A 22,908-nucleotide genomic window follows, 5' to 3' on the forward strand; every position below is an offset into this window, starting at 1 on the left:
ACATGCCTAGCGGAATCGCTCCCTTTTAGCTCCTCCTTCAATGCCTCCAGCTTCTTCTGCAAAAGCCTGATGAGGGGAATGACCTGACTCAGGCTGGCAGTGTCTGAACTGACTTCACGTGTGGCAAGTTCAAAAGGTTGCAGAACCTTGCACAACGTTGAAATCATTCTCCACTGCGCTTGAGACAGGTACATTCCACCTCCTATATCGTGCTCAATTGTATAGGCTTGAATGGCCTTTTGCTGCTCCTCCAACCTCTGAAGCATATAGAGCATGGGTCTTCATCCTGTGGCCCTCCAGCTGCTGTGAAACTACACATCCCAGCATGCCCTGCCACAGTTTTGCTATTAAGGTATGCTAAAACTGAGGCAGGGCATGCTGGGATGTGTAGTTCCACAGCATCTGGAGGGTCGCAGGTTGAAGACCCATGATATAGAGGGTTGAATTCCACCTCGTTACCACTTCTTGCTTCAGATGATGGCAGGGCAGGTTCAGGCATTTTTGGTGGTGCTCCAGTCTTCTGTACGTGGTGCCTGTACGCCGAAAGTGTCCCGCAATTCTTCTGGCCACCGACAGCATCTCTTGCACGCCCCTGTCATTTTTTAAAAAATTCTGCACCACCAAATTCAAGGTATGTGCAAAACATGGGACGTGCTGGAATTTGCCCATATTTAATGCACACACAATATTGCTGGCGTTGTCCGATGCCACAAATCCACAGGAGAGTCCAATTGGGGTAAGCCATTCCGCGATGATCTTCCTCAGTTGCCGTAAGAGGTTTTCAGCTGTGTGCGTATTCTGGAAACCGGTGATACAAAGCGTAGCCTGCCTAGGAAAGAGTTGGCGTTTGCGAGATGCTGCTACTGGTGCCGCCGCTGCTGTTCTTGCGGCGGGAGTCCATACATCTACCCAGTGGGCTGTCACAGTCATATAGTCCTGACCCTGCCCTGCTCCACTTGTCCACATGTCCGTGGTTAAGTGGACATTGGGTACAACTGCATTTTTTAGGACACTGGTGAGTCTTTTTCTGACGTCCGTGTACATTCTCGGTATCGCCTGCCTAGAGAAGTGGAACCTAGATGGTATTTGGTAACGGGGGCACACTACCTCAAGAAATTGTCTAGTTCCCTGTGAACTAACGGCGGATACCGGACGCACGTCTAACACCAACATAGTTGTCAAGGCCTCAGTTATCCGCTTTGCAACAGGATGACTGCTGTGATATTTCATCTTCCTCGCAAAGGACTGTTGGACAGTCAATTTCTTGGTGGAAGTAGTAAAAGTGGGCTTACGACTTCCCCTCTGGGATGACCATCGACTCCCAGCAGCAACAACAGCAGCGCCAGCAGCAGTAGGCGTTACACGCAAGGATGCATCGGAGGAATCCCAGGCAGGAGAGGACTCGTCAGAATTGCCAGTGACATGGCCTGCAGGACTATTGGCATTCCTGGGGAAGGAGGAAATTGACACTGAGGGAGTTGGTGGGGTGGTTTGCGTGAGCTTGGTTACAAGAGGAAGGGATTTACTGGTCAGTGGACTGCTTCCGCTGTCGCCCAAAGTTTTTGAACTTGTCACTGACTTATTATGAATGCGCTGCAGGTGACGTATAAGGGAGGATGTTCCGAGGTGGTTAACGTCCTTACCCCTACTTATTACAGCTTGACAAAGGCAACACACGGCTTGACAAATGTTGTCCGCATTTCTGTTGAAATACTTCCACACCGAAGAGCTGATTTTTTTGGTATTTTCACCAGGCATGTCAACGGCCCTATTCCTCCCACGGACAACAGGTGTCTCCCCGGGTGCCTGACTTAAACAAACCACCTCACCATCAGAATCCTCCTTGTCAATTTCCTCCCCAGCGCCAGCAACACCCATATCCTCCTCATCCTGGTGTACTTCAACACTGACATCTTCAATTTGACTATCAGGAACTGGACTGCGGGTGCTCCTTCCAGCACTTGCAGGGGGCGTGCAAATGGTGGAAGGCGCATGCTCTTCACGTCCAGTGTTGGGAAGGTCAGGCATCGCAACCGACACAATTGGACTCTCCTTGTGGATTTGGGATTTCGAAGAACGCACAGTTCTTTGCGGTGCTTTTGCCAGCTTGAGTCTTTTCATTTTTCTAGCGAGAGGCTGAGTGCTTCCATCCTCATGTGAAGCTGAACCACTAGCCATGAACATAGGCCAGGGCCTCAGCCGTTCCTTGCCACTCCGTGTGGTAAATGGCATATTGGCAAGTTTACGCTTCTCCTCCGACAATTTTATTTTAGATTTTGGAGTCCTTTTTTTACTGATATTTGGTGTTTTGGATTTTACATGCTCTGTACTATGACATTGGGCATCGGCCTTGGCAGACGACGTTGCTGGCATTTCATCGTCTCGGCCATGACTAGTGGCAGCAGCTTCAGCACGAGGTGGAAGTGGATCTTGATCTTTCCCTAATTTTGGAACCTCAACATTTTTGTTCTCCATATTTTAATAGGCACAACTAAAGGCACCTCAGGTAAACAATGGAGATGGATGGATACTAGTATACTTATGGATGGACGAGCGACTGCCGACACAGAGGTAGCTACAGCCGTGGACTACCGTACTGTGTCTGCTGCTAATATAGACTGGATGATAATGAGATGAAATTAATATATATATATATATATATATATATATAATATCACTAGTACTGCAGCCGGACAGGTATATATATTTATTATGTAATGACTGATGACGGACCTGCTGGACACTGTCAGCTCAGCAGCACCGCAGACTGCTACAGTAAGCTACTATAGTAGTATGTATCAAGAAGAAAGAGAAAAAAAAACCACGGGTAGGTGGTATACAATTATGGATGGACCAGCGACTGCCGACACAGAGGTAGCTACAGCCGTGGACTACCGTACTGTGTCTGCTGCTAATATAGACTGGATGATAATAAGATGAAATTAATATATATATATATATAATATCACTAGTACTGCAGCCGGACAGGTATATATATTTATTATGTAATGACTGATGACGGACCTGCTGGACACTGTCAGCTCAGCAGCACCGCAGACTGCTACAGTAAGCTACTATAGTAGTATGTATCAAGAAGAAAGAGAAAAAAAAAAACCACGGGTAGGTGGTATACAATTATGGATGGACCAGCGACTGCCGACACAGAGGTAGCTACAGCCGTGGACTACCGTACTGTGTCTGCTGCTAATATAGACTGGATGATAATGAGATGAAATTAATATATATATATATATAATATCACTAGTACTGCAGCCGGACAGGTATATATATTTATTATGTAATGACTGATGACGGACCTGCTGGACACTGTCAGCTCAGCAGCACCGCAGACTGCTACAGTAAGCTACTATAGTAGTATGTATCAAGAAGAAAAAAAAAAAAAAAACACGGGTAGGTGGTATACATATACAATTATATATATATTATATACAATTATATATATATATTAAACTGGTAGTGATTAATTAAACTGGTGGTCAGGTCACTGGTCACACTATCAGCAACTTGCAAGTAGTACTCCTAAGCAGACAATCACAATATATACTGGTGGTCAGTGTGGTCACAATGGCAGTGTGGCACTCTGGCAGCAGAGTGCCAGCAAAAGTGTGCACTGTACGTTAAAATATGTACTCCTGCTCTCAGACTCTAACTGCTCCCCACTGTCTCCCCCACAAGTCAGATATACAGTCACACTATCACTTCAGCAAGTAGTAGTACTCCTCCTAATGCTCCCCAAAATTACTAAAGTAAATAATACTGTGTCTCTCTCTACTCTAGTAGTCTCACTCTCTATAAACGGAGAGGACGCCAGCCACGTCCTCTCCCTATCAATCTCAATGCACGTGTGAAAATGGCGGCGACGCGCGGCTCCTTATATAGAATCCGAGTCTCGCGATAGAATCCGAGCCTCGCGAGAATCCGACAGCGGGATGATGACGTTCGGGCGCGCTCGGGTTAACCGAGCAAGGCGGGAAGATCCGAGTCGCTCGGACCCGTGTAAAAAAAACTGAAGTTCGGGCGGGTTCGGTTTCCGAGGAACCGAACCCGCTCATCTCTAATAATTAGTAGTCAAATAATGCAATTTATTTTTAAAGCAGAGATGCTGTGGGGGCTTGAGCCATGAAGAGCTGTGTGGATAGAGTAGGAGAGCATATGGTGTAGCACAGAGAATGTAAATTCATGCCTTCTAGGCTTTTCCTCCCACCACTGTTTACTCAGTCCTGCTTTATTTTCAGTCTCATCTCTCAGGGTTCATGCCATTTTGTCTAGTTTCTATACACACTATGTACCTGTTTCCGGTGGGAGTACAGATGGCAGAGAGACAACAGCAGCCATCAATTCAAGGTTGTAAACAGCTAAAGAAAAGTAGCCTTTTATTAAAACAGCACAAACTGCAGCACATACAATTAGCAACTTAATCTAAAGAAATAGAATATCAATACAAATATTTAACCCATTAAATCAATGGGTAATAGTGGAAAAGGGGGGCCTGGACTGTACACCCTATTACTAAATATATCAAGAGGTGTTCTCATGCTGAGGCTTTTAATAGTATGCTGAAGGAAGAGAGATGTAGATGCACACTCCTAGCACTAAGAACACAGATAGCAAGAATCATTTAAATAAACCCTCACAATTAATATGGAGTATCATTGAGTATCATTAGCACATATTTGCGCAAATATGCGGCATACTTGCCTACCTGACCCTCTCCATGAGGAAGATGCTCTGTTCCTGGACTTTCCTGGTAATGTATGATTGCCATCACCTGTGGGGAGCTAGGTAATTGATAAGAAAGGTGTTTCACCACAGGTGATGGCAATCATACATTACCAGGAAAGTCCAGGAACAGAGCATCTTCCTCATGGAGAGGGTCAGATAGGCAAGTATGATATGCGGGCTCATGTGCTGCAACCAGGTGATTTCATCACATGGGTCCCTAACTTCCCTAATACTATCACATTATATAAATGTATCCAGGACTTACCCTTAAATACTGTAGTGCCCTTATCAATGTGTGATCTGAAATGCAGGAACCCAGCTAATTAAAACACCTGAGGGTAAATGGGAGGAGTGCCAATACCAGAGGAAGGAAGCCTTGCCTTCCAGTGTACAATATAAACACAAATAAAACACAAACACAAAGGGGGGCTGGACTGCAAACCCTATTGGGCAGGAAAAATGACAGTTTTTCCCGATTTTTCCTAAGTTTCACCTGTATTTTTTATACCCTATCCAATTTTCCACTTGCATTTTTGGGGTTAGTGTGGATAGTTTTTGTCATATGGGACCACCATTTGCAGAAACGCGGGCTCGCTTCGCTCACCACACTTTGGGAACGATGTCTCACTTTGCTTGTGACAAGGTTACTAAAGGCTATGATTTGGGACATGAATAGTCAAGGAAGGAACAACTCCAAAAACATGAAAACATAAAAAAAATGTGTCTACCATTGTAATGTCGACCATATGAACCTGTCGACATTTTCAGTGTTAACCTTTCATATGTCGACCTTTTGTATATTGTGTCATAGGCGTTTCTATAGTGGGTGCAATGTGTGCGATGCGAGAGGGGGCCCACACCGCACACACTGCACCCATATTTTAATACTTACCTTTTCAGAGTTCAGTGTCAGGCGCTGCATTTGCGCTGAAAATAGCAGCCAAAATGGTCGCTGCACATGCACAGTAGTCAAAATGGTCTCCGGAACATGGCATGCGCAGTATACTCTGGCACAATGCTGGAGATTACTGCACCGGACAGAGTAGTGGGCCCAACCGGAGGTGCACACGAGACCCCACCGCTGTTAAACCACCCCTGCATTGTGTCCATGTCGATCTTGTGTCCATGTCGACCTATAGTAAGGATCCCAAGGATCTTCTAGATAATTGTATAGTGTATGCCAGTGGTTTCCAAACTTTTTTGAATCCCAGCGCCCTAGCGTATAATAATTTTTTTCATGGCACCCCTAGGCCAAAACTTTTGTATAGAGGAATTTGGAAAGAAATAATAAAATAAGTAAATTGTGTTTATATGTCATCCGTAGGTTCAACTGAATGTTGAGAGGAAACATTTGCTTCTGTTTGTCTACATATTTTATGTTTGCCACGCACCAGCACTAGTTTTGCCTATTACATTGACCATAAATAATTTGAATTGGTCCTGGACTATAAATCCAAGGCACCCCTGCAACTGTCCTGAGGCACCCCTTGGGACAGTTGCAGCTCCCTTAGCTCTTGGCCCCATAGCAATGGCACCCCCTGCACCCACTGTAGCTACACCCATAAAACATGGGGTCAGTCTGGCCTGTATAAAGAAATGCTCTCACTGAGCACATCAGAAACAATGTTGTGAAAACACTGCCAAAAAAGGCCAAGCTCTTAAATGTCCATGTTTCTGTCGCTTAGTAACCAGCAGCCACGATTCCAACCTGATGTGTGCTGCTACATAACAGTGCATGCAGAGCCTAATTCTCCCATACAGCTGTGCAATATTCATACAGAGTAAAGATATATAGAATAACAATAATTATAATAATAATAGTAATAAAGTCACTTATCCCCACTGTTCCCTGGCATAATAAATAGTCATGTTTAACACAATAACCTCATGCACATGCTCACTGCATTCACCACGAGAGGCAGGTCACAGCATAAATGGTTAATTACGTCTTACTGCAGGAGTACACATTGTCAGCCTAAACTATGAATGCCTCTCACGAGTACACATCCTGACTTTTACACTTATTACTTACAGTTAGGTCTAATTTCAGAAGGAAATGCAGCACTGTTGCCTCTATAATCAGCAACTTGTGCACGACAGCATTTAAAACTATGAAATAATCAATATCGTGTTACACTGACCTGAACATGGTCTATACATAGGCTTACCGGATTCAGTATGGGATCCCGACGGTCCGGATCTTGGTGGTCATAAGACCAACGCCTGAATCCCGACAGACGGGATCCAAACGGCGAGCGCAGCGTGTCCCCTCACAGGCTTGCTGCACTGGACCACCCCCCAAGTGGGGATTCCGGGCCCCGGTCAGGATTCCGACCGACAGGATTCCCTTGGCTGTCGGGGATTCCAGCATTGATATCCTGACCGCCGGGATCCCGACAGCAGGGAAACAAATTGCTTCCTGTCTTACCATACTATTTCTTTAACCCAGGACACTTATGAATTATACAGGTTCTCTAACTAATTAAAACTAGGCAAAATGCAGGATTGAAGTTAGCTAGCCACAGAACCTGTGAATTCATAAGTGACCCGGTTTAAAGGGATAGTACAATAAGCCGCTGCTTATCTATACACCATACCTCTCAACTGTCCCAATTTTCATGAGACAGTGCCATTTTTTGGGGACTCTCCCGCTGTCCCACCCGCTGTCCCACTAAGTCTAGTTAATAGCTGGGAGGTATGACACAGCACTTGACAGTAAAGTCATAATTGGATTAATCTTTTAACGCTTTAATTTCCAGACTTTAATTTAAAGGGAACATTGAAATGCAGTGGCAAGCTAAATCATATACTACAGTATAATAGATAAATGCCTGCACTAAGCGCACAGGCTTCACAGCATCCTCTACTGCTGCAGATGGGTGTGGTTCATAGGGGCGACCACACTTAGGTCTACATTGTCTTGGGCGACCACTATTGGTCAACAGTAACTAAGTTGACACCCAAAATAGGTCGTCACAAGCATTAGGTCAACATGAGCAAGGTCAACATGACAAAAGGTCGACATGAGTTTTTTTAATGTTTTTGTGTTGTTTTCTTCGTAGAGTGACCAGGAACCCAAATTAGTGCACCGTGTCCCCTTGCATGCTTCGGGTTGGTTACCATTCCCAGTTGTAGTCCACGTGGATCCTAAAGTATGAAAAAGTTAAAAAAAATGAAAAAAATTGTGAAAAACTCATGTTGACCTTTTGCCATTTCGACTTAAAAACCCTGTTGAACCTAATGCATGTCAACCAATAGTTGTCGACCTAAGTGTGGTCGACCTAGAGACCGGATAGCGCAGCAGATAGTAGTCTGATTCTGATGCATCTCCGTTTGTCTGCGGCATCCTAATTACTTCCTTATGCTATTGCCAGAATCCACCCAAGTACGACAGCATGTGGGAGCCTCTCCTGGACACTGTATTTACATCTGCAGCAGCAGTGAAATCATTAGTATCTGGACATGCTCCCATCCCATGCAAGGTGCAAAAGATTTTTAATAAACAGACATGCCATCTCCATCCACATACTACAAACATGTATGGAAATCAGCTTTCGCTCCTATAATACTCCTATGAAATGGGCATTTATTACCAATCTCATTGTTGTCACTCAGTTACCACCCAAAAAACCCATTCTCAACAAGTGTGGTCTGCCTACAGATGGATCAATCCATTTGCACGGCGGCGATTAGGGTGGCCAATCCCGGGATCAGGATTGGCGGGATCCCGGGATTTAGGCCTAAAATTGGTTGGGATTCAATCCCAGGTTTGGAGTTTCCAATCCCGGGGATTTCGTGATAAGAAAGCCACCTTGTTTTTTCAATGCCAGGCAGAGTTTAGCTTCTTCAGGAGGCTCAGACGCTGCCCAGCTCCCTCCTCCCAGCTCCCCCTGCCCCCAGCTATGCGCACTGTGAAGCATGACTTGAAGTCAAAGGTCTCGCAACACAGTCTGATGTCAGCCGCCTGTGCTGCCCCAATCGCACTTCATCGCCCACCGCTTGAGGCAAGTGAACCTGCTGCACTCCCAGAGGATGGTGTGTAGTTCTGTGGGTTAGGCGGGTCCAGGAAGGGGGTGGGGGCATTGAAGATTGTAATTTTAAAATCTTCAACCCAATCCTAGGTATCCCGGGAATCCCGGGATTGATCTCGACACCCGGGATTGAAAGAAAGCCCCGGGATTGGCCACCCTAGCGGCGATCTTTGGCAGTCAGCGCATGGTTAAGCCGGCGCACATGCATCACCGGTTTCTTTCTTTGGTGTATGCACAGCATGCAGAAATTCTAAATTATACAGAATAATCCCCAATCCATTGAGTCAGGTGACGGTATCCAATGTGTAAACAGAATGCCGTCAATACTGCTAGGAATGTAGCTCTTCATTCCTTTTACAAAGGACTCTCTGTTAATTCGGTCATGTAATTGGACCCACTGATCTACCAGACAAACATTGTTGTTTTTTTATAGTTTCCCTGTTAATGTGAAAGCATGGAGAGCTGGAGGCCATTCCTCCAGGAATAATTACATACTGTACCAGTAAACAGTTATCTGGGACTTTCGTTGCCAGATGATATAACGACAAAGGATTTTGCCCTTTTCTCATTAATGGTAACACTATGTCTGAAAAAACAGCATCTGATCAGCACTGCCCATCTGACCAAATAGGTATCTGTGTTTTTCTCTTAGCGCAATTGTGTATTGTTGGCATGCAACAAACTTCCTGTTAAACTGTGATTTCATAGACAATGATCAGCTCCAGCGACACTTCACGGATATCGCTGAGAACTGCATTCCCCTCATTGGGTCGAACAATCACAGCTAATACTACATCTGTGGCCTCCCGGAACTTTCTGTGTGTGCCCCTGTAAACACTTTTGTAGAGCTCCGCAGCAGCTGCAGGAGAAGAAGTGCTTAAAAGGTTTAATTTATTGATAAGGGAAAGGAAGTTGGGCTTTGAAGTGACATCTACACTTTTGTACTTATTTATGATCAATGTAATGGGCAAAACCAGCGCTGGTGGCTATCAATCATCAAATATGTGGCCAACAGAAGCAGATCTTGTCCCTCACCACACAAATTCAACCTAAGGGTGACATATAAATACAATCTACTCAATTTAATATTTTTCTAAATTTCTCAAGAAGAAACTTTTGGCCTAGGGGTGCCGTCTAAATAATTCTGATACTGCAGGGTGCGGTAAATCAAAAACGTTTGAGAACCGCTGTGATAAACAATTAAAACAAAGAGAAGTTAAGCAGTTATTTTTTCTGAAAATACTGTATTTCTAGACCGTTTCATTTATCCATAAGGTCTCCGTCTCTCCTCCTAGACATGCATTTGTATTTGTAATTGATTCTATATTAGAGTCAGTAGTATAGTTTGTTGCTCTTCTCAGTGTTACTGCCAAGAGTAATTGCACCATGTTCTTTCATTATGGAATCTGGTGATTTCAGTGATAATACCTTGATGCAGCGGATGCTGGTTTTCTCATTCTCAATTGTGAAGATATTCTAAGACTTGGAGAGTAATAACGTAGAAAGAGATAAAGTACCAGCCAATCAGCTCCTAACTCCATGTTACAGGCTGTGTTTGAAAAATGACAGGAACTGATTAGTTGGCACTTTCTCTCTCTCCACGCTTAGTACATCTCCCCCATCAGAAAAATTGAAATATAACAGTTATAATCAGGGTTGAATATGGAAAGACTACATAAGATGCTTTCTTCATTATGCTATTACATTTCTTTTTGGCCAGCTACTAGCATTAAAAAAAAACATAGATACTGTCACATTAACGACTTCATTAATTTGATGGTTTTGTGTATGAAATGTGGTGGTGGAAGGGGAACACAAAATTTGGCCTCAACGGTGGAAAAAATTGTAAAAACAAGCTTAGTACAGCCAGTGACAAAATCCGTACATGTCATCATTGCTCTACTTCAATATTACTAAAGGAACAATGGGATATTATTTCCACTGATGCTGCTAGCTAGCCACCTGAGAGACCAGGCACGCCTTGTGGGTCACTCAGCGTACCATCAGCAAGGACAAAAAAAGAACAATTTGCTATTTTTAACAAGTGTAGCAATCATTAGGTGTTCTGTACTACTATTTCTACAGTTTGTGCTACATTACATGATGTTTAAGTCTCCTGTTATATTTAGTAATTATTTATTACAGTACATTTTTTAATACTGTACAGTGGGCCTGAGTCAGAGATGTTGGCTAATGCATTCGCAGCTGTGATTCTGCACGCAACAGATGTGCAAAAAGTATGCTAATGCTGTCACCGCCTGGAAATGGATTGAGACGCCCACCAGTGGCTTCGTAGATCCCAGCAACTGCAGTGGTGACCGGGCATCCTTTGATAATTGACCATCTGAGTATCTCTATGCAGAATGGGCGCGGGAACCGAGACGTTGGAACCATGTTGGACAGGATAGCAGTTGTAGGTTGAGACACTCCCCAAAAACGGTTGTGACACATCTGCGTTTCTGCCGCCACTCCCCGTCACCACCTCTAAACGTTCTCTGTCAATCACTTTGTGCAGAAATCCTCAATATGATTGGCCTCGCTAAGGTACCTTGGCACAGTGCCACCGTGCAGTCAGATGATAATTGCTCAACTGCATAAGTATTGCCAATGTGTACATCTCTGAATGAGGCCCAGTGTATGGCCATTCCATTTTTTTATTCCCCAGTACCATGTTTAGGGCTAATTTATCATTGCTTGCATTGTAGTGACAACAAGAAGATAGATTTATTGCCGCATATCGCAGCAATGGTATATTATTTATTGTGGTAGTGTATTCAAATAATCTTGCTGAGACACCAGCTATCCTCAAATTGGGGCTATTTGGATAGCTATGCGGCCTAATCTGTACTTTATACCAACTCTATTAGTGAATTAAGATGCAAAATTCAGTAAAAAGTGCACAATCTAGATAAAACAGATAAAAGTCATTATATGGGTAACTTGTGCTACATGTCATTATGCTTAATCTGCTATTTTATACCAATTTTATACTCATCTTAAATACTTAGTACACTATTAGCAAATTGCAACATTCAAGAAAAGGTACTCAAGCATGGCCAGTGCCGTAACTAGACAGTTTAGCGATGTGTGCAAGAAACAGCATTGGCACCCCTGCCCCATATACAGCGCTCTAGGCGCGTGTCAAAAATATAGGGGCGTGGCTTCATGAAGAAGGGGCATGGCCAAAATTAATACCAGTTCGTATTATGCTGTACAGTAGTCTCCATTATTCAAATTACGCCGCACAGTGGCGCCACTTACACACATTACAGCAGGTAGAACCACTTTTACACATTACGCCAGGTAGTGCCCCTGTCACACATTAAACCAGGTAGAGCACCATTTTACACATTTCTCCAGGTAGAGCCCCTATCACACATTATGCCAGGTAGAGTCTCCTTTTACACAGTATGGCAGGCAGAGCTCCCTTTTACACATTACGCAGGGCAGTGTGGCAGCGCAGGATGTCATCACGTCTCTCCCACATATTGGTTTATTACAATAGGTCTGCCCCCACAGTTCTTTTAATGTGTTTTGAATAATATTAGAAGTGATTGGATTGATCATTTGCCACAGGTGTCAGTAACTATTTATTAGATAGGGTATATAACCCCATTTGCACACATTCATTATCCTTTGATAAAGCTGCATTTTGGGGCGCAGCGAAATGTGTCAGGAGGACCCCCCAACAATCACCACTTCAGCTCATGACCGGCATCAGAAGTGTCTAAACCAGCCCCGGATCTACTACCAGCTGTGCTGCACACACCAAAGAGACAAACTACAGCAACTACAGCATCCACCGCACCTAATGAGGATAAAGATTCCAACCATGGACTCTAATGGAAGCATATCCACCTCTAACAAACGGTGACCGGTAAATATACTGTTTTTTGCTGAACTGTGGGGGTCATTCCAAGTTGTTCGCTCGCTAGCTGCTTTTAGCAGCATTGCACACGCTAGGCCGCCGCCCTCTGGGAGTGTATCTTAGCTTAGCAGAATAGCGAACGAAAGATTAGCAGAATTGCGAATAAATAATTCTTAGCAGTTTCTGAGTAGCTCGAGACTTACTCCTACACCGCGATCAGCTCAGCCCGTTTTGTTCCTGGTTTGACGTCACAAACAAGCCCTGCGTTCGGCCAGCCACTCCCCCGTTTCTCCAGACACTCGCGCGTTTTATCCTGGCACGCCTGCGTTTTTCCGCACACTCCCAAAAAACGGTCAGTTTCCGCCCAGAAACACCCACTTCCTGTCAATCACACTCCGATCACTTCAACGATGAAAATTCTTCGTTCGGACGTGAGTAAATCTACTAAGTTTTGTGCTAAAATACTTAGCGCATGCGCACTGCGTACCATGCGCATGCGCATTTTTGCCTTAATCGCTCCGTTGCGAAAATCGGCAACGAGCGAACAACTCGGAATGACCCCCTGTGTTACAGTTACACATCCAAATAAGGACTTGTGGATCTATCAGGGGTATCTAACAGGAACAGACACTACATGGTCTAATTGCAAACAGATCAATAAGAGAGCAATAAAAGGTGTACTGTATATACAGTATCATACGCAATTTTATTCTATGCTGTTATTAGTATCAGTGTTGACACATGATGTGAAATGTGTTTTTTTTATCATGAGATTGTTATTAATTATATAATAAATTGCTATATATCTTTACTATAATCAATCTAATAATTTCTTATTCAGTGCTGCTTTTCTTCGACGTCTCTCCCGAGTCCAGAGACACTGCAGGGTGGGTGGATTATCTGATCCTGGCACTGACAGTCCCAGAAGCTGGCGGCGGTAGTGCTCCCTTGTAGCAGCGGCGGCTGCCGGGAGATGGAAGGCGGCGGGAGTGAGTGTACCAGAGTTAGCGGGTGTGCTACTAGATGGTGCGCCCTCAGTACATTTGTGCTGTGGGCAAGCCACCATTGGCACACACCTAGTTACGGCTCTGAGAATGGTAATCGCTAGCTGTAGTACAGCATCTAAGTTACACCAGGCATCACGCAACATATGGTGCAAAAAGGATAGCTGTATAATGACACATCTGACAATCTCCGGAAAAAAAGTGCTCACTTCTAGCCTACAGACTACAATGGCTAACAGTATCAAAAGATGACATTAGCTATCAAGTGGCTAAGCCTTTTGGAGCTAGATACATTGATTTGACAATATCACAGTCCCCATAGAAACTTATAGAGACTGCTCTGCTGATCGGAGATAGGACATAAATACAAAAGGAAGATAAACCCAGGAAACCTACATATAAGCCTTAAAAAGTAAAACGTCTCTTTTCCAAATCTGTTTCACAAACTCAATGCCTTAGGAGCAATCTATGGTTATAAAATAATTCCAAATCTAACACAAAGACCTCCACTTCCTCATCAAAAAATGTTGATGTCCTATGGTGATTAATCTTCACTCAATAGGTAAGAGAAACTACTGTATAAAAAATATTTCATGCTATGTTAGAGTAAATTCACAATACTTATAGACAATCAATAAGATATAGAAGCCTCTGGATTCCTGGGTGAGTAAAATTAATGCAGTTAAAATTACCATATTATCCATAATGCTATATTTTTCTCAAACACTTCCAGTATCTATATCTTGGCACATATTCCACTTTTTTCCAGAACAATGTAACAAATTTACACAGTCGAGTCACATTATTATGACCACCAGCTAATAGCCAGAGTAAGGCTGGGTACACACTGTCCGATGTGCACCCGATATATTGCACGAGCCGCTAGCTCGCACGATATATCGGTACCATCGGACAGTGTGTACGGGTGATCTCGTATACGGTCCCGCGGCTCGTATATGACCTCGCATATCTTTTGCTCTCAAGTGCAGAACAAAAGATATGTGACTGCCCTGCATGCTCCGGGATGTGGGCGGATGTGGTTGCAGCCGATACATCAGAGCTGGCCAAACCAGTCCTCGAGATCTACCAACAGTTCACATTTTCCAGACCACCTAGCTGGTGCACAGGTGTAGTCATTACTAATTAAGATGTGCTGCATTCATTCCTAACTGACAATTCTACAGATCTCCAGGAGACCTGGAAAACATGAACTGTTGGTAGATCTCAAGGATCGGTTTGGCCAGCCCTGCGATACATCATACAGTGCGTATGCACTTATGATGTATCGTTTGCGATGTCACATCTGCCCGACATTAGATGTTTTAGACACACGTCTGGAAGCCCCAATGTTCATTTTGACAGTGAGCTACTCCACTGTAGTATGTCGGTCGGTCCTCTCACCCCTTCGTAACAGACGTTCACCTCTTACATCATTGGCACGTGGTGCTCCCCAGTTTCCACATCAGTTATTTGCAATAATGCCATTTGTCCAGTCACTATACACCTTCACCACAGCAACACGCAAACAGTTCACAAACTGCACTTTCAGAAATACTGCCACCCGAATGCCGATAATAATTCCTTTTTGTAACTCGGAAAAATCGCCCCTTTTACCCATGACAGTAACAAGTTATATGTGTGCAGATGGCCTATTGCACACCGTATATATACCCACCAAGCCAGCACACGACACATGACGTACTTCATGGGCTACGTGCTGCCAACGTCAAATGTAGGAGGTGGTCATAATAATGTGACTCGACTGTTTATTTTGATAAGTAAAAAATCCCCCAGAACTTGAAGATTAAGCTTAGCAAAAGTCACAACCTCGAGAGACATGGGCTCACCTGTATTCTATATTACTAGGATGCTCATTTTTTTTACTAGCAAACTGAGCAGGAACTGAACATTAATAGGCTAAAACTGGTACACCATATTGGAAGAGGGCCACCTGAACTTTCTCTCCAGACTTCCGATCGAGCCTAGACCATCCTCCACATCCTAGGCAGTGTATGATTAAATACAAACAATCAGTCTGGGCCAAAGTCATTTGGCATCTTAGGCTGTCAGCGTATACCTCACCTCTCAACATTTTAAAGTATCACTTAGTAACAATAACATTTTGAATTCCATGGTGCAAAGTGGGTATCAAATACTTATCCAACATTTTATGTGTCATCACGCCACCTGCCTTTGCAGAGCCACAGTCATATCTTTCAGCATCTACAGTTTAAAAAAAACCATACCTAGTCAAAACTCAAAAGTTACTAATGTTTGATGCTTCACCCATTCACTCCCTATTTTGGCGCATGTTTGTTTAGTTGACCACATTCCAACATCAATGTCCGTAATTATTTAGGCAGTATCCAGACAAAGTTATCCCTTCTTCTTTGAAGTTCCAGAAAATAGTAAAAGTTTGCTACCCTTCATATTTACCTAATACCACAAACTCAATGTACCTGAAATGGCAAAAAAAAACCTGTACTTTGCGGCATTTGCTTCAGTATTACTTCAACTTTCCAAAATAGCTGAAGGATGAATTCTACGCATTTTACACATAGGTTTCCATAATAAAATCAGAAACTTGAAATTATAATGATGTACTCTTCTTATTTGTGGGCTCCATTTGTAGAGGGCTTTAATGAATCACAACCTCTAGAGTAAGGTCTTTATTATATTGCAGCAACTAGAGTGTGTACTGTATATATAAGCCACCAGGTATTCTAATCATTTTTATAGTCAAAACTCTGGAGTATACTGGTCTATGACAGATGAGACTGTGCCTACCTTTTCTTTACATATCTGATCAAAACCCACCAAATTACCAGCAGTATATACTGCTGTAACTGTGTATAATACCCACATGTATATACTGCTGCACCTGTGTATAATCCCCACATGTATATACTGCTGCACCTGTGTATAATGCCCACATGTATATACTGCTGCACCTGTGTATAATGCCCACATGTATATACTGCTGCACCTGTGTATAATGCCCACATGTATATACTGCTGCACCTGTGTATAATGCCCACATGTATATACTGCTACACCTGTGTATAATGCCCACATGTATATACTGCTGCACCTGTGTATAATGCCCACATGTATATACTGCTGCACTTGTGTATAATGCCCACATGTATATACTGCTGCACCTGTGGTCTAATACCCACATGTATATACTGCTGCACTTGTGTATAATGCCCACATGTATATACTGCTGCACCTGTGCATAATGGGGGTAATTCCAAGTTGATCGCAGCAGGAATTTTTTTAGCAGTTGGGCAAAACCATGTGCACTGCAGGGGGGGCAGATCTAACATTTGCAGAGAGAGTTAGATTTGGGTGGGTTATTTTGTTTCTGTGCAGGGTAAATACTGGCTGCTTTATTTTTACACTGCATTTTAGATTGCAGATTGAACTCACCACACCCAAATCTCTCTCTCTCTGCACATGTTATATCTGCCCCCCCTGCAGTGCACATGGTTTTGCCCAAATGCTAAAAAATTTCCTGCTGCGATCAACTTGGAATTACCCCCAATGCCCACATGTACTGTATATACTGCTGCACCTGTGTATAATGCCCACATGTATATACTGCTGCACCCGTGTATAATGCCCACATGTATATACTGCTATCCTTTATTAAGAAAAATTGCAACATACATTACATAAATATGGTAAAACTCATAAAAATAGGACATACAATATACATTGAGTTGTTGCCCAATAATCCAAACCAAAAAGCAACAACACTTGTATGTATGACACGCAATGTCAATATTGCTTAACATCTAAGCAAAAAACAACCTACTATATACAAACAACACATATTATAACCATAAGCAATGAAAAGATGAATGAAGTCTTTTAGTCACATGCAAACCGCTTTAATTAAAAAAACAGAAAAAAAGAAATCTACGGGAAGGTGAAGGATAGGAAGCCATAAGATGAACAAGAAAAGGACTTCTGCTACCCACTCAAGGGGGTTTCAGGTGGCGCCAGAGCCTGGACCACCCGACAGCATCCAACCTCTTCCTATCCATATCCATCATCCTCTTAACCTCGTGCAGAATATTTCCCACCACCTCCTCACAGGGGAGGACCTTTGCTCTGAGGGAAACCTGACACCGTGCACCCCATGTGTGAAACCTAACTGCTAAACTAACTATAAAAATTGTGGTTAAATCAAACCTTCTATACCCTTTGAACGCCCCATAAACCCACTCAGGGTAACTAAGCCCCGAAAGGCACGGGATGCGTAAGGCCCTTGATACCGCTCTGTAAACCTTTATATTGAAGGGACACTCAAGGAGGAAATGGTCCATTGTCTCCACCTCCCCTAGACATTCCTCACGTGGGCAGCCACGATCATTGGCACTTCGACACTTGAGGTTACCCCGCACATAAAGCCTCCCTTGGAAAGAAAGCCAGGCAATATCTCTGAACTTCAGTGGGATTCTTTGAGAATTAATCAAAGACAACCCATCTGAGCAGACACTGCCTGGGCAGTCCCTTAACGACAGCGGAGCATAAAAGTGAGTCTGCAAAATTCTTCTCTCCAACTCCCTTCTAGAGAAGTTTTTGACTTCACCCACCTCCAGCCCCCAAAGCCTCGTCATCTTCAAGCACAGTATAACGTAGATCGGGAGGTAGCCATGCCGGACTCGAAAGGTTTTTACTTGGCCACCATCCATCCATAACCTGAGGAAGGGAAACACCCAGGCCCTAAAACTCTCTACCCATCGAGGGGGAGTTCCTAGAAACAAACTCCCTAGATTCAGTTTTAAAAACGTTGTAGCAAAAAACACCACAGGGTTGACCATACTCAGCCCCCCCTGTTCCCTCGATCTGTAGGTGATCCCTCTCTTGACCAGATTCATTCTATTCCCCCATAACATCAGGAAGAATAAAGAATTCATCTTGGTCCACAAAGACTGTGGCAAGAAGCACACATAACTGACATACAGAAAAAGCGGAATCAGATAGGTTTTGCATAAGTCAACCCTCTCCCTGAGAGAAAGTTGCCACCTTCTCCAGGACTGCACCTTCCTGGTAGCATCTTCCAGCCTCTTCTCCCAATTCTGAGTGGCATAATCACCACGGCCAAATTTGATACCTAGAATTTTTATCTCTGGACTGGCGCGGGGGAGGCTATCCGGAAGGGTAAATTCATCACCTTCCTCCCCCATCCAGAAAGCTTCACACTTATCCTGATTGATTCTGGAGCACGAAGCCTCAGAGTACTCACAGATAAGATGTTCCATGCCACGTGCCTCTGCCACAGATGACAGGACCACAGTAACATCGTCTGCGTAGGCCACCACCCTCAGCGGCAACCCAGGGCCCAGCTGAACCCCTGCCACAGCACCGCTCTCAATCCTCCGCACAAAAGGATCAATTGCAAATACATATAGAAGGGGGCTCAGGGGACACCCCTGATGGACACCCGAGTCGACCGCAAAAGCAGGGCCTACCCAGCCATTGACAAGTGGGAAGCTCTCAGCCTGATTGTAAATGACACGTAGCCAATCTACCACCCTTGCTGGAAGACCATACCTCTCCAGCACAGCCCACAGGTACTGATGATTAACTCGGTCAAAAGCCTTGGACTGATCCAATGCCAGCAAATACTTGCCCCATTTTTCAGCACGACATTGCTCCACAGCCTCCCGGATGCCAAGGACAGCACTAAAGGTGCTTTGGCCTTTTACAGTGCAATGCTGAGACGGAGAAAGTAACAGCCCGGAAACTTCCATCAGCCGATTAAAAAGTACCTTTGCCAGAATCTTTCTGTCCGTATTGAGAAGAGCGATGGGGCGCCAGTTCTCAACACGCACCGGGTCCCTACCTTTAGACAATAATATGAGAGCAGAGGATCTCATAGAGGGAGGGAGTGATCCCTTACCCAGGCTTTCATTAAATACCTCCATGAGATGAGGAGCCAATATGTCTGAAAAAGCTTTAAAAAATTCAGATGTTAACCCATCTGGGCCCGGAGATTTTTTTATAGACAAACCGTCTATGGCTCTCTTGACCTCCTCCACTGTCACATCACTGCCCAAAGAGTCAAAAGAAGGATCAAGTTGCTCAAGTCCAGGTGTCTCCCTCAGAAACTGATCCATCCTCTCTCTGATGAGTGGCTGCTCAGACAAAAGGCTGGAGTAATAGGACCTGATGACTCCCAAAATACCCTCCCTGTCTTCATGAAGAGTACCCTGGTCATCAAACAGGCCCCTGACCTCCCTCAAATCAACTGATTTTCTGCAACTCTGGTAGGGATCAGGCGAGTGGTATTTTCCATAATCCCTCTCCAGAATCAAAGAAGCCAGGCGATCGTACTGATATTCCTTCATCTGAGCCTTCACCCGGGAGATTTCCCCACTATCTCCACGCTCAGAGATCAAGAAATCCAGTTTCTTTCTCAGGCTCTGATAGATACATCTTTTTGTCAAGTTTTTCCTGGCTACCAGCCTTTGAAAAAGCCTTCGAGTCCTCTTTTTACACTCCTCCCACCACTCAGACCTACTCCAACCAGCCTCCAGAAGTGTTTCCTGTAGTTGAAGAAAGTCTCGAAAGGACTGTCTAACTCCTTCCTCCTTTAGGAGCTCGGAATTCAAACGCCAAAGGCCCCGCCCTTTCTGAGGGGTTTCTGAGACGTTCAAAGCAACACACAGAAAAACGTGATCGGAGAACTCTACTGGCTTTGTCTCAGGAGGCAAAGTTTTCGAGGACTCCTTAACAAAAAACCTATCTATCCTAGACCTACGACTACCACAATGATAGGTGAAACCTGTGAGGTCTGGGAAATGGCGAACGTGCACATCCACCAGACCAGCCTCTCTAACCATGCTAACTAGAAAATTGGAATCATAGCCCAGGGTCGCCTTTGTGTCCCCTCTGTCTTTTGGCCTAATGACGGTGTTAAAATCACCTCCAAAGACAATCTGCCGGGCCGTAAAAAGAAACGGTTTTATCTCCCTGAAAAGACATTTCCTGTCCCACTTTGAATGGGGCCCATAGATGTTTATTAGCCTCAGGTCATGTCCTCTCAGGTTGACATCTAAAATCATGCACCTACCTACCTGTAAATCTATAATCCTGTGCACGTTTACCATATCAGTAAAAAGCACTGCCAACCCACTGGACGCCTCGGCCGCAAGAGACCAGAAGGAAGGCCCCCGCTTCCACTGACACTTGGCCCGATGGAGTGTGGTCAAGTCACCTACCCTGGTCTCCTGCAAAAATAAAAAGTCAACATCAACCGTGTTGAAAAAATCGAAGGCCAAGAAACGAGCACGTTCAGAAAACACGGAAGCCACATTAATGGTGGCACATCGTATAGGTTGGGGATCCATGTTTCTTGGATTATAGAGGTAGGACCCCATTCACTTTTTCTTTGCTTGTCTTTTAGAATCCTCATCCGAGGATCCTACTCTTTTACACGTAACCCCGAAGGGAAGAACATCCTCATCAGACAAAGAGATTTCTTCCACCTCCTCCTCCTCCACCCCACCAACAACTGAGACCACAGTCTCACAGAACAGACCCTTAGATCCCTGTACAACAACACCCTCCCTAATATCACACCCCTCCCCATTTGCAACCCTGTCTGGGGGAGGATCCGGATCAGGGACTTTTGGGGCAATAATACAAGAACCGCCCCCAGGATCATCCCCACCAGAGGACGCCAAAGGAGAATAGGTAAGGCTCCCCGCCTCAAGGCTAGGAGTCTCCTCCACCACCATCACCTCTCCCGGAGATTGAGGTGCCTTCCCCTCTGAACTCTGCACTACCTCAACCTTATTCAATAACGGTACCAAGGCCTGGCTTAACTCTGTCCCTGTAGGATCCCACTCTAGATCCCCCTGAGAACTATCTAAGTGCTTGGTTTTGCTCTGAACTTTACCACATCCCCCCTTTTCCTGTTTAGCTTTGACCGTAACTGCCACGCCATCAACAGACAGATTAGAGGCCTGTTTTGGCTTTTTACTTTTAGAAGTATTTGGAACAAACACTAGCTCTTTTCCCCCAACCATGACTACCTCCCCCTCATCCTCATCATCAGCAGAGGACAAAACGTCAAACCTATTAGAGCATACAACGTCCACACCCTTCTTTTTCAGCTTCTTCCTCCTGCCTTTACTCACCGCCTGAAAAGATGCTTCCCCCCTTTCGACCTGGACTTTCCCTACCCCACCAGCTTCTAGTTTCCTCAACATATCCTGATGCTGTAAAGCAACCACCATGTTATCCTCATGACTGGGCCTGATTTCTAGTGCCTCCTCAACCACCCCTGCATCATGATTATGCAATGCTTTAGGGCACCGACTATAGGGATGGCCATCCGCTCCGCAGAGATTGCACCTCACCTTATTACACTCACTGGACCCGTGCCCCATCTGGCCACACAAAGCACATTTAACAACCGTACAATCATTACTAAGGTGGCGAAAGTCACCACACTTGTGACAAGTTCTGGGCTGCCCAGGATAGAAGCACTGAAGCCGGTCACGGCCAATATAAGCAGCAGATGGTATGTGCTTAGTCTCAGCCCCTACCTGGTGCAACCTCACAAAGGTCGAATAGGCACCACCCCAGACCCCCTTAGTGTAATCAAATTTCTCAAGTGGGGACAACACTGTGCAGGACCTGGACAACCAATATACGATATCCGCAGACGGTAGTGACTCATTACGCACCAGAACAGTAATCTTTACCCTATCCTGCCTGGTGATGGTGTTGGTTTTAAAATGGCAGTATGGCTCCTTGGTCTTGTTCTTCTCCCATTGGGAGCCAAAAGCTTGCAAGCCATTCAGGGAGAGGAAGCTCAGATCAAAGTCGGGAGTTCTCACCGGATGGATGCACGCAAAAAGGTCTGCGGCCCTAAAACCCAGCGAGAATACTATATCCAAGAACTCCGACTTTGAAGGAGCCTCCCCTTCCCCTACCCATCTAAACTGAACCACATTACGCCTTTTTATAGGCTGACCCCCACTTACCCCAAGCTGAGGACCAGTACTAGCCCAACCAGAACCCTCCAAAGTTTTGGCATATGAACCAGATCCTGGTCTAACCACAGGAGAGATTACAGGGAGACCCTTGGGTGCTTGAACATTTACCTTCTTACTGACCTCTATACCCGCACTACCAGCCCCACCAGCCATCCTAGTTTGGTTTGCCTGGATCAAGCTTACGGCCGCTAAAGCCCTCACAGGCATATCCATATCTCCGTAAACTGTTTCTACTAGAGTAG

At 44.7% G+C, this 22,908-nt stretch overlaps 1 protein-coding gene across 11 annotated transcripts in view; it reads right to left on the reverse strand.

The window, feature by feature from the left end:
- PHACTR3 (phosphatase and actin regulator 3) overlaps window positions 1–22,908 on the reverse strand; it is a 419,279-nt gene that overhangs the window by 148,541 nt on the left and 247,830 nt on the right. Inside the window, exon 9 of one of the 11 annotated variants that reach the window (XM_063959371.1) lies at window positions 7,723–7,890. The exons of the other annotated variants lie outside the window; for them this stretch is intronic. Coding sequence (XP_063815441.1) covers window positions 7,860–7,890 — 31 coding nt within the window. The 3' untranslated portion in view covers window positions 7,723–7,859. Of the gene's footprint in view, window positions 1–7,722; window positions 7,891–22,908 lie in introns of those variants that run through there. 11 annotated transcript variants of the gene reach the window in all.

Source organism: Pseudophryne corroboree, chromosome 3, assembly GCF_028390025.1.
Source record: "Pseudophryne corroboree isolate aPseCor3 chromosome 3, aPseCor3.hap2, whole genome shotgun sequence".
Lineage (NCBI taxonomy): Eukaryota > Metazoa > Chordata > Amphibia > Anura > Myobatrachidae > Pseudophryne > Pseudophryne corroboree.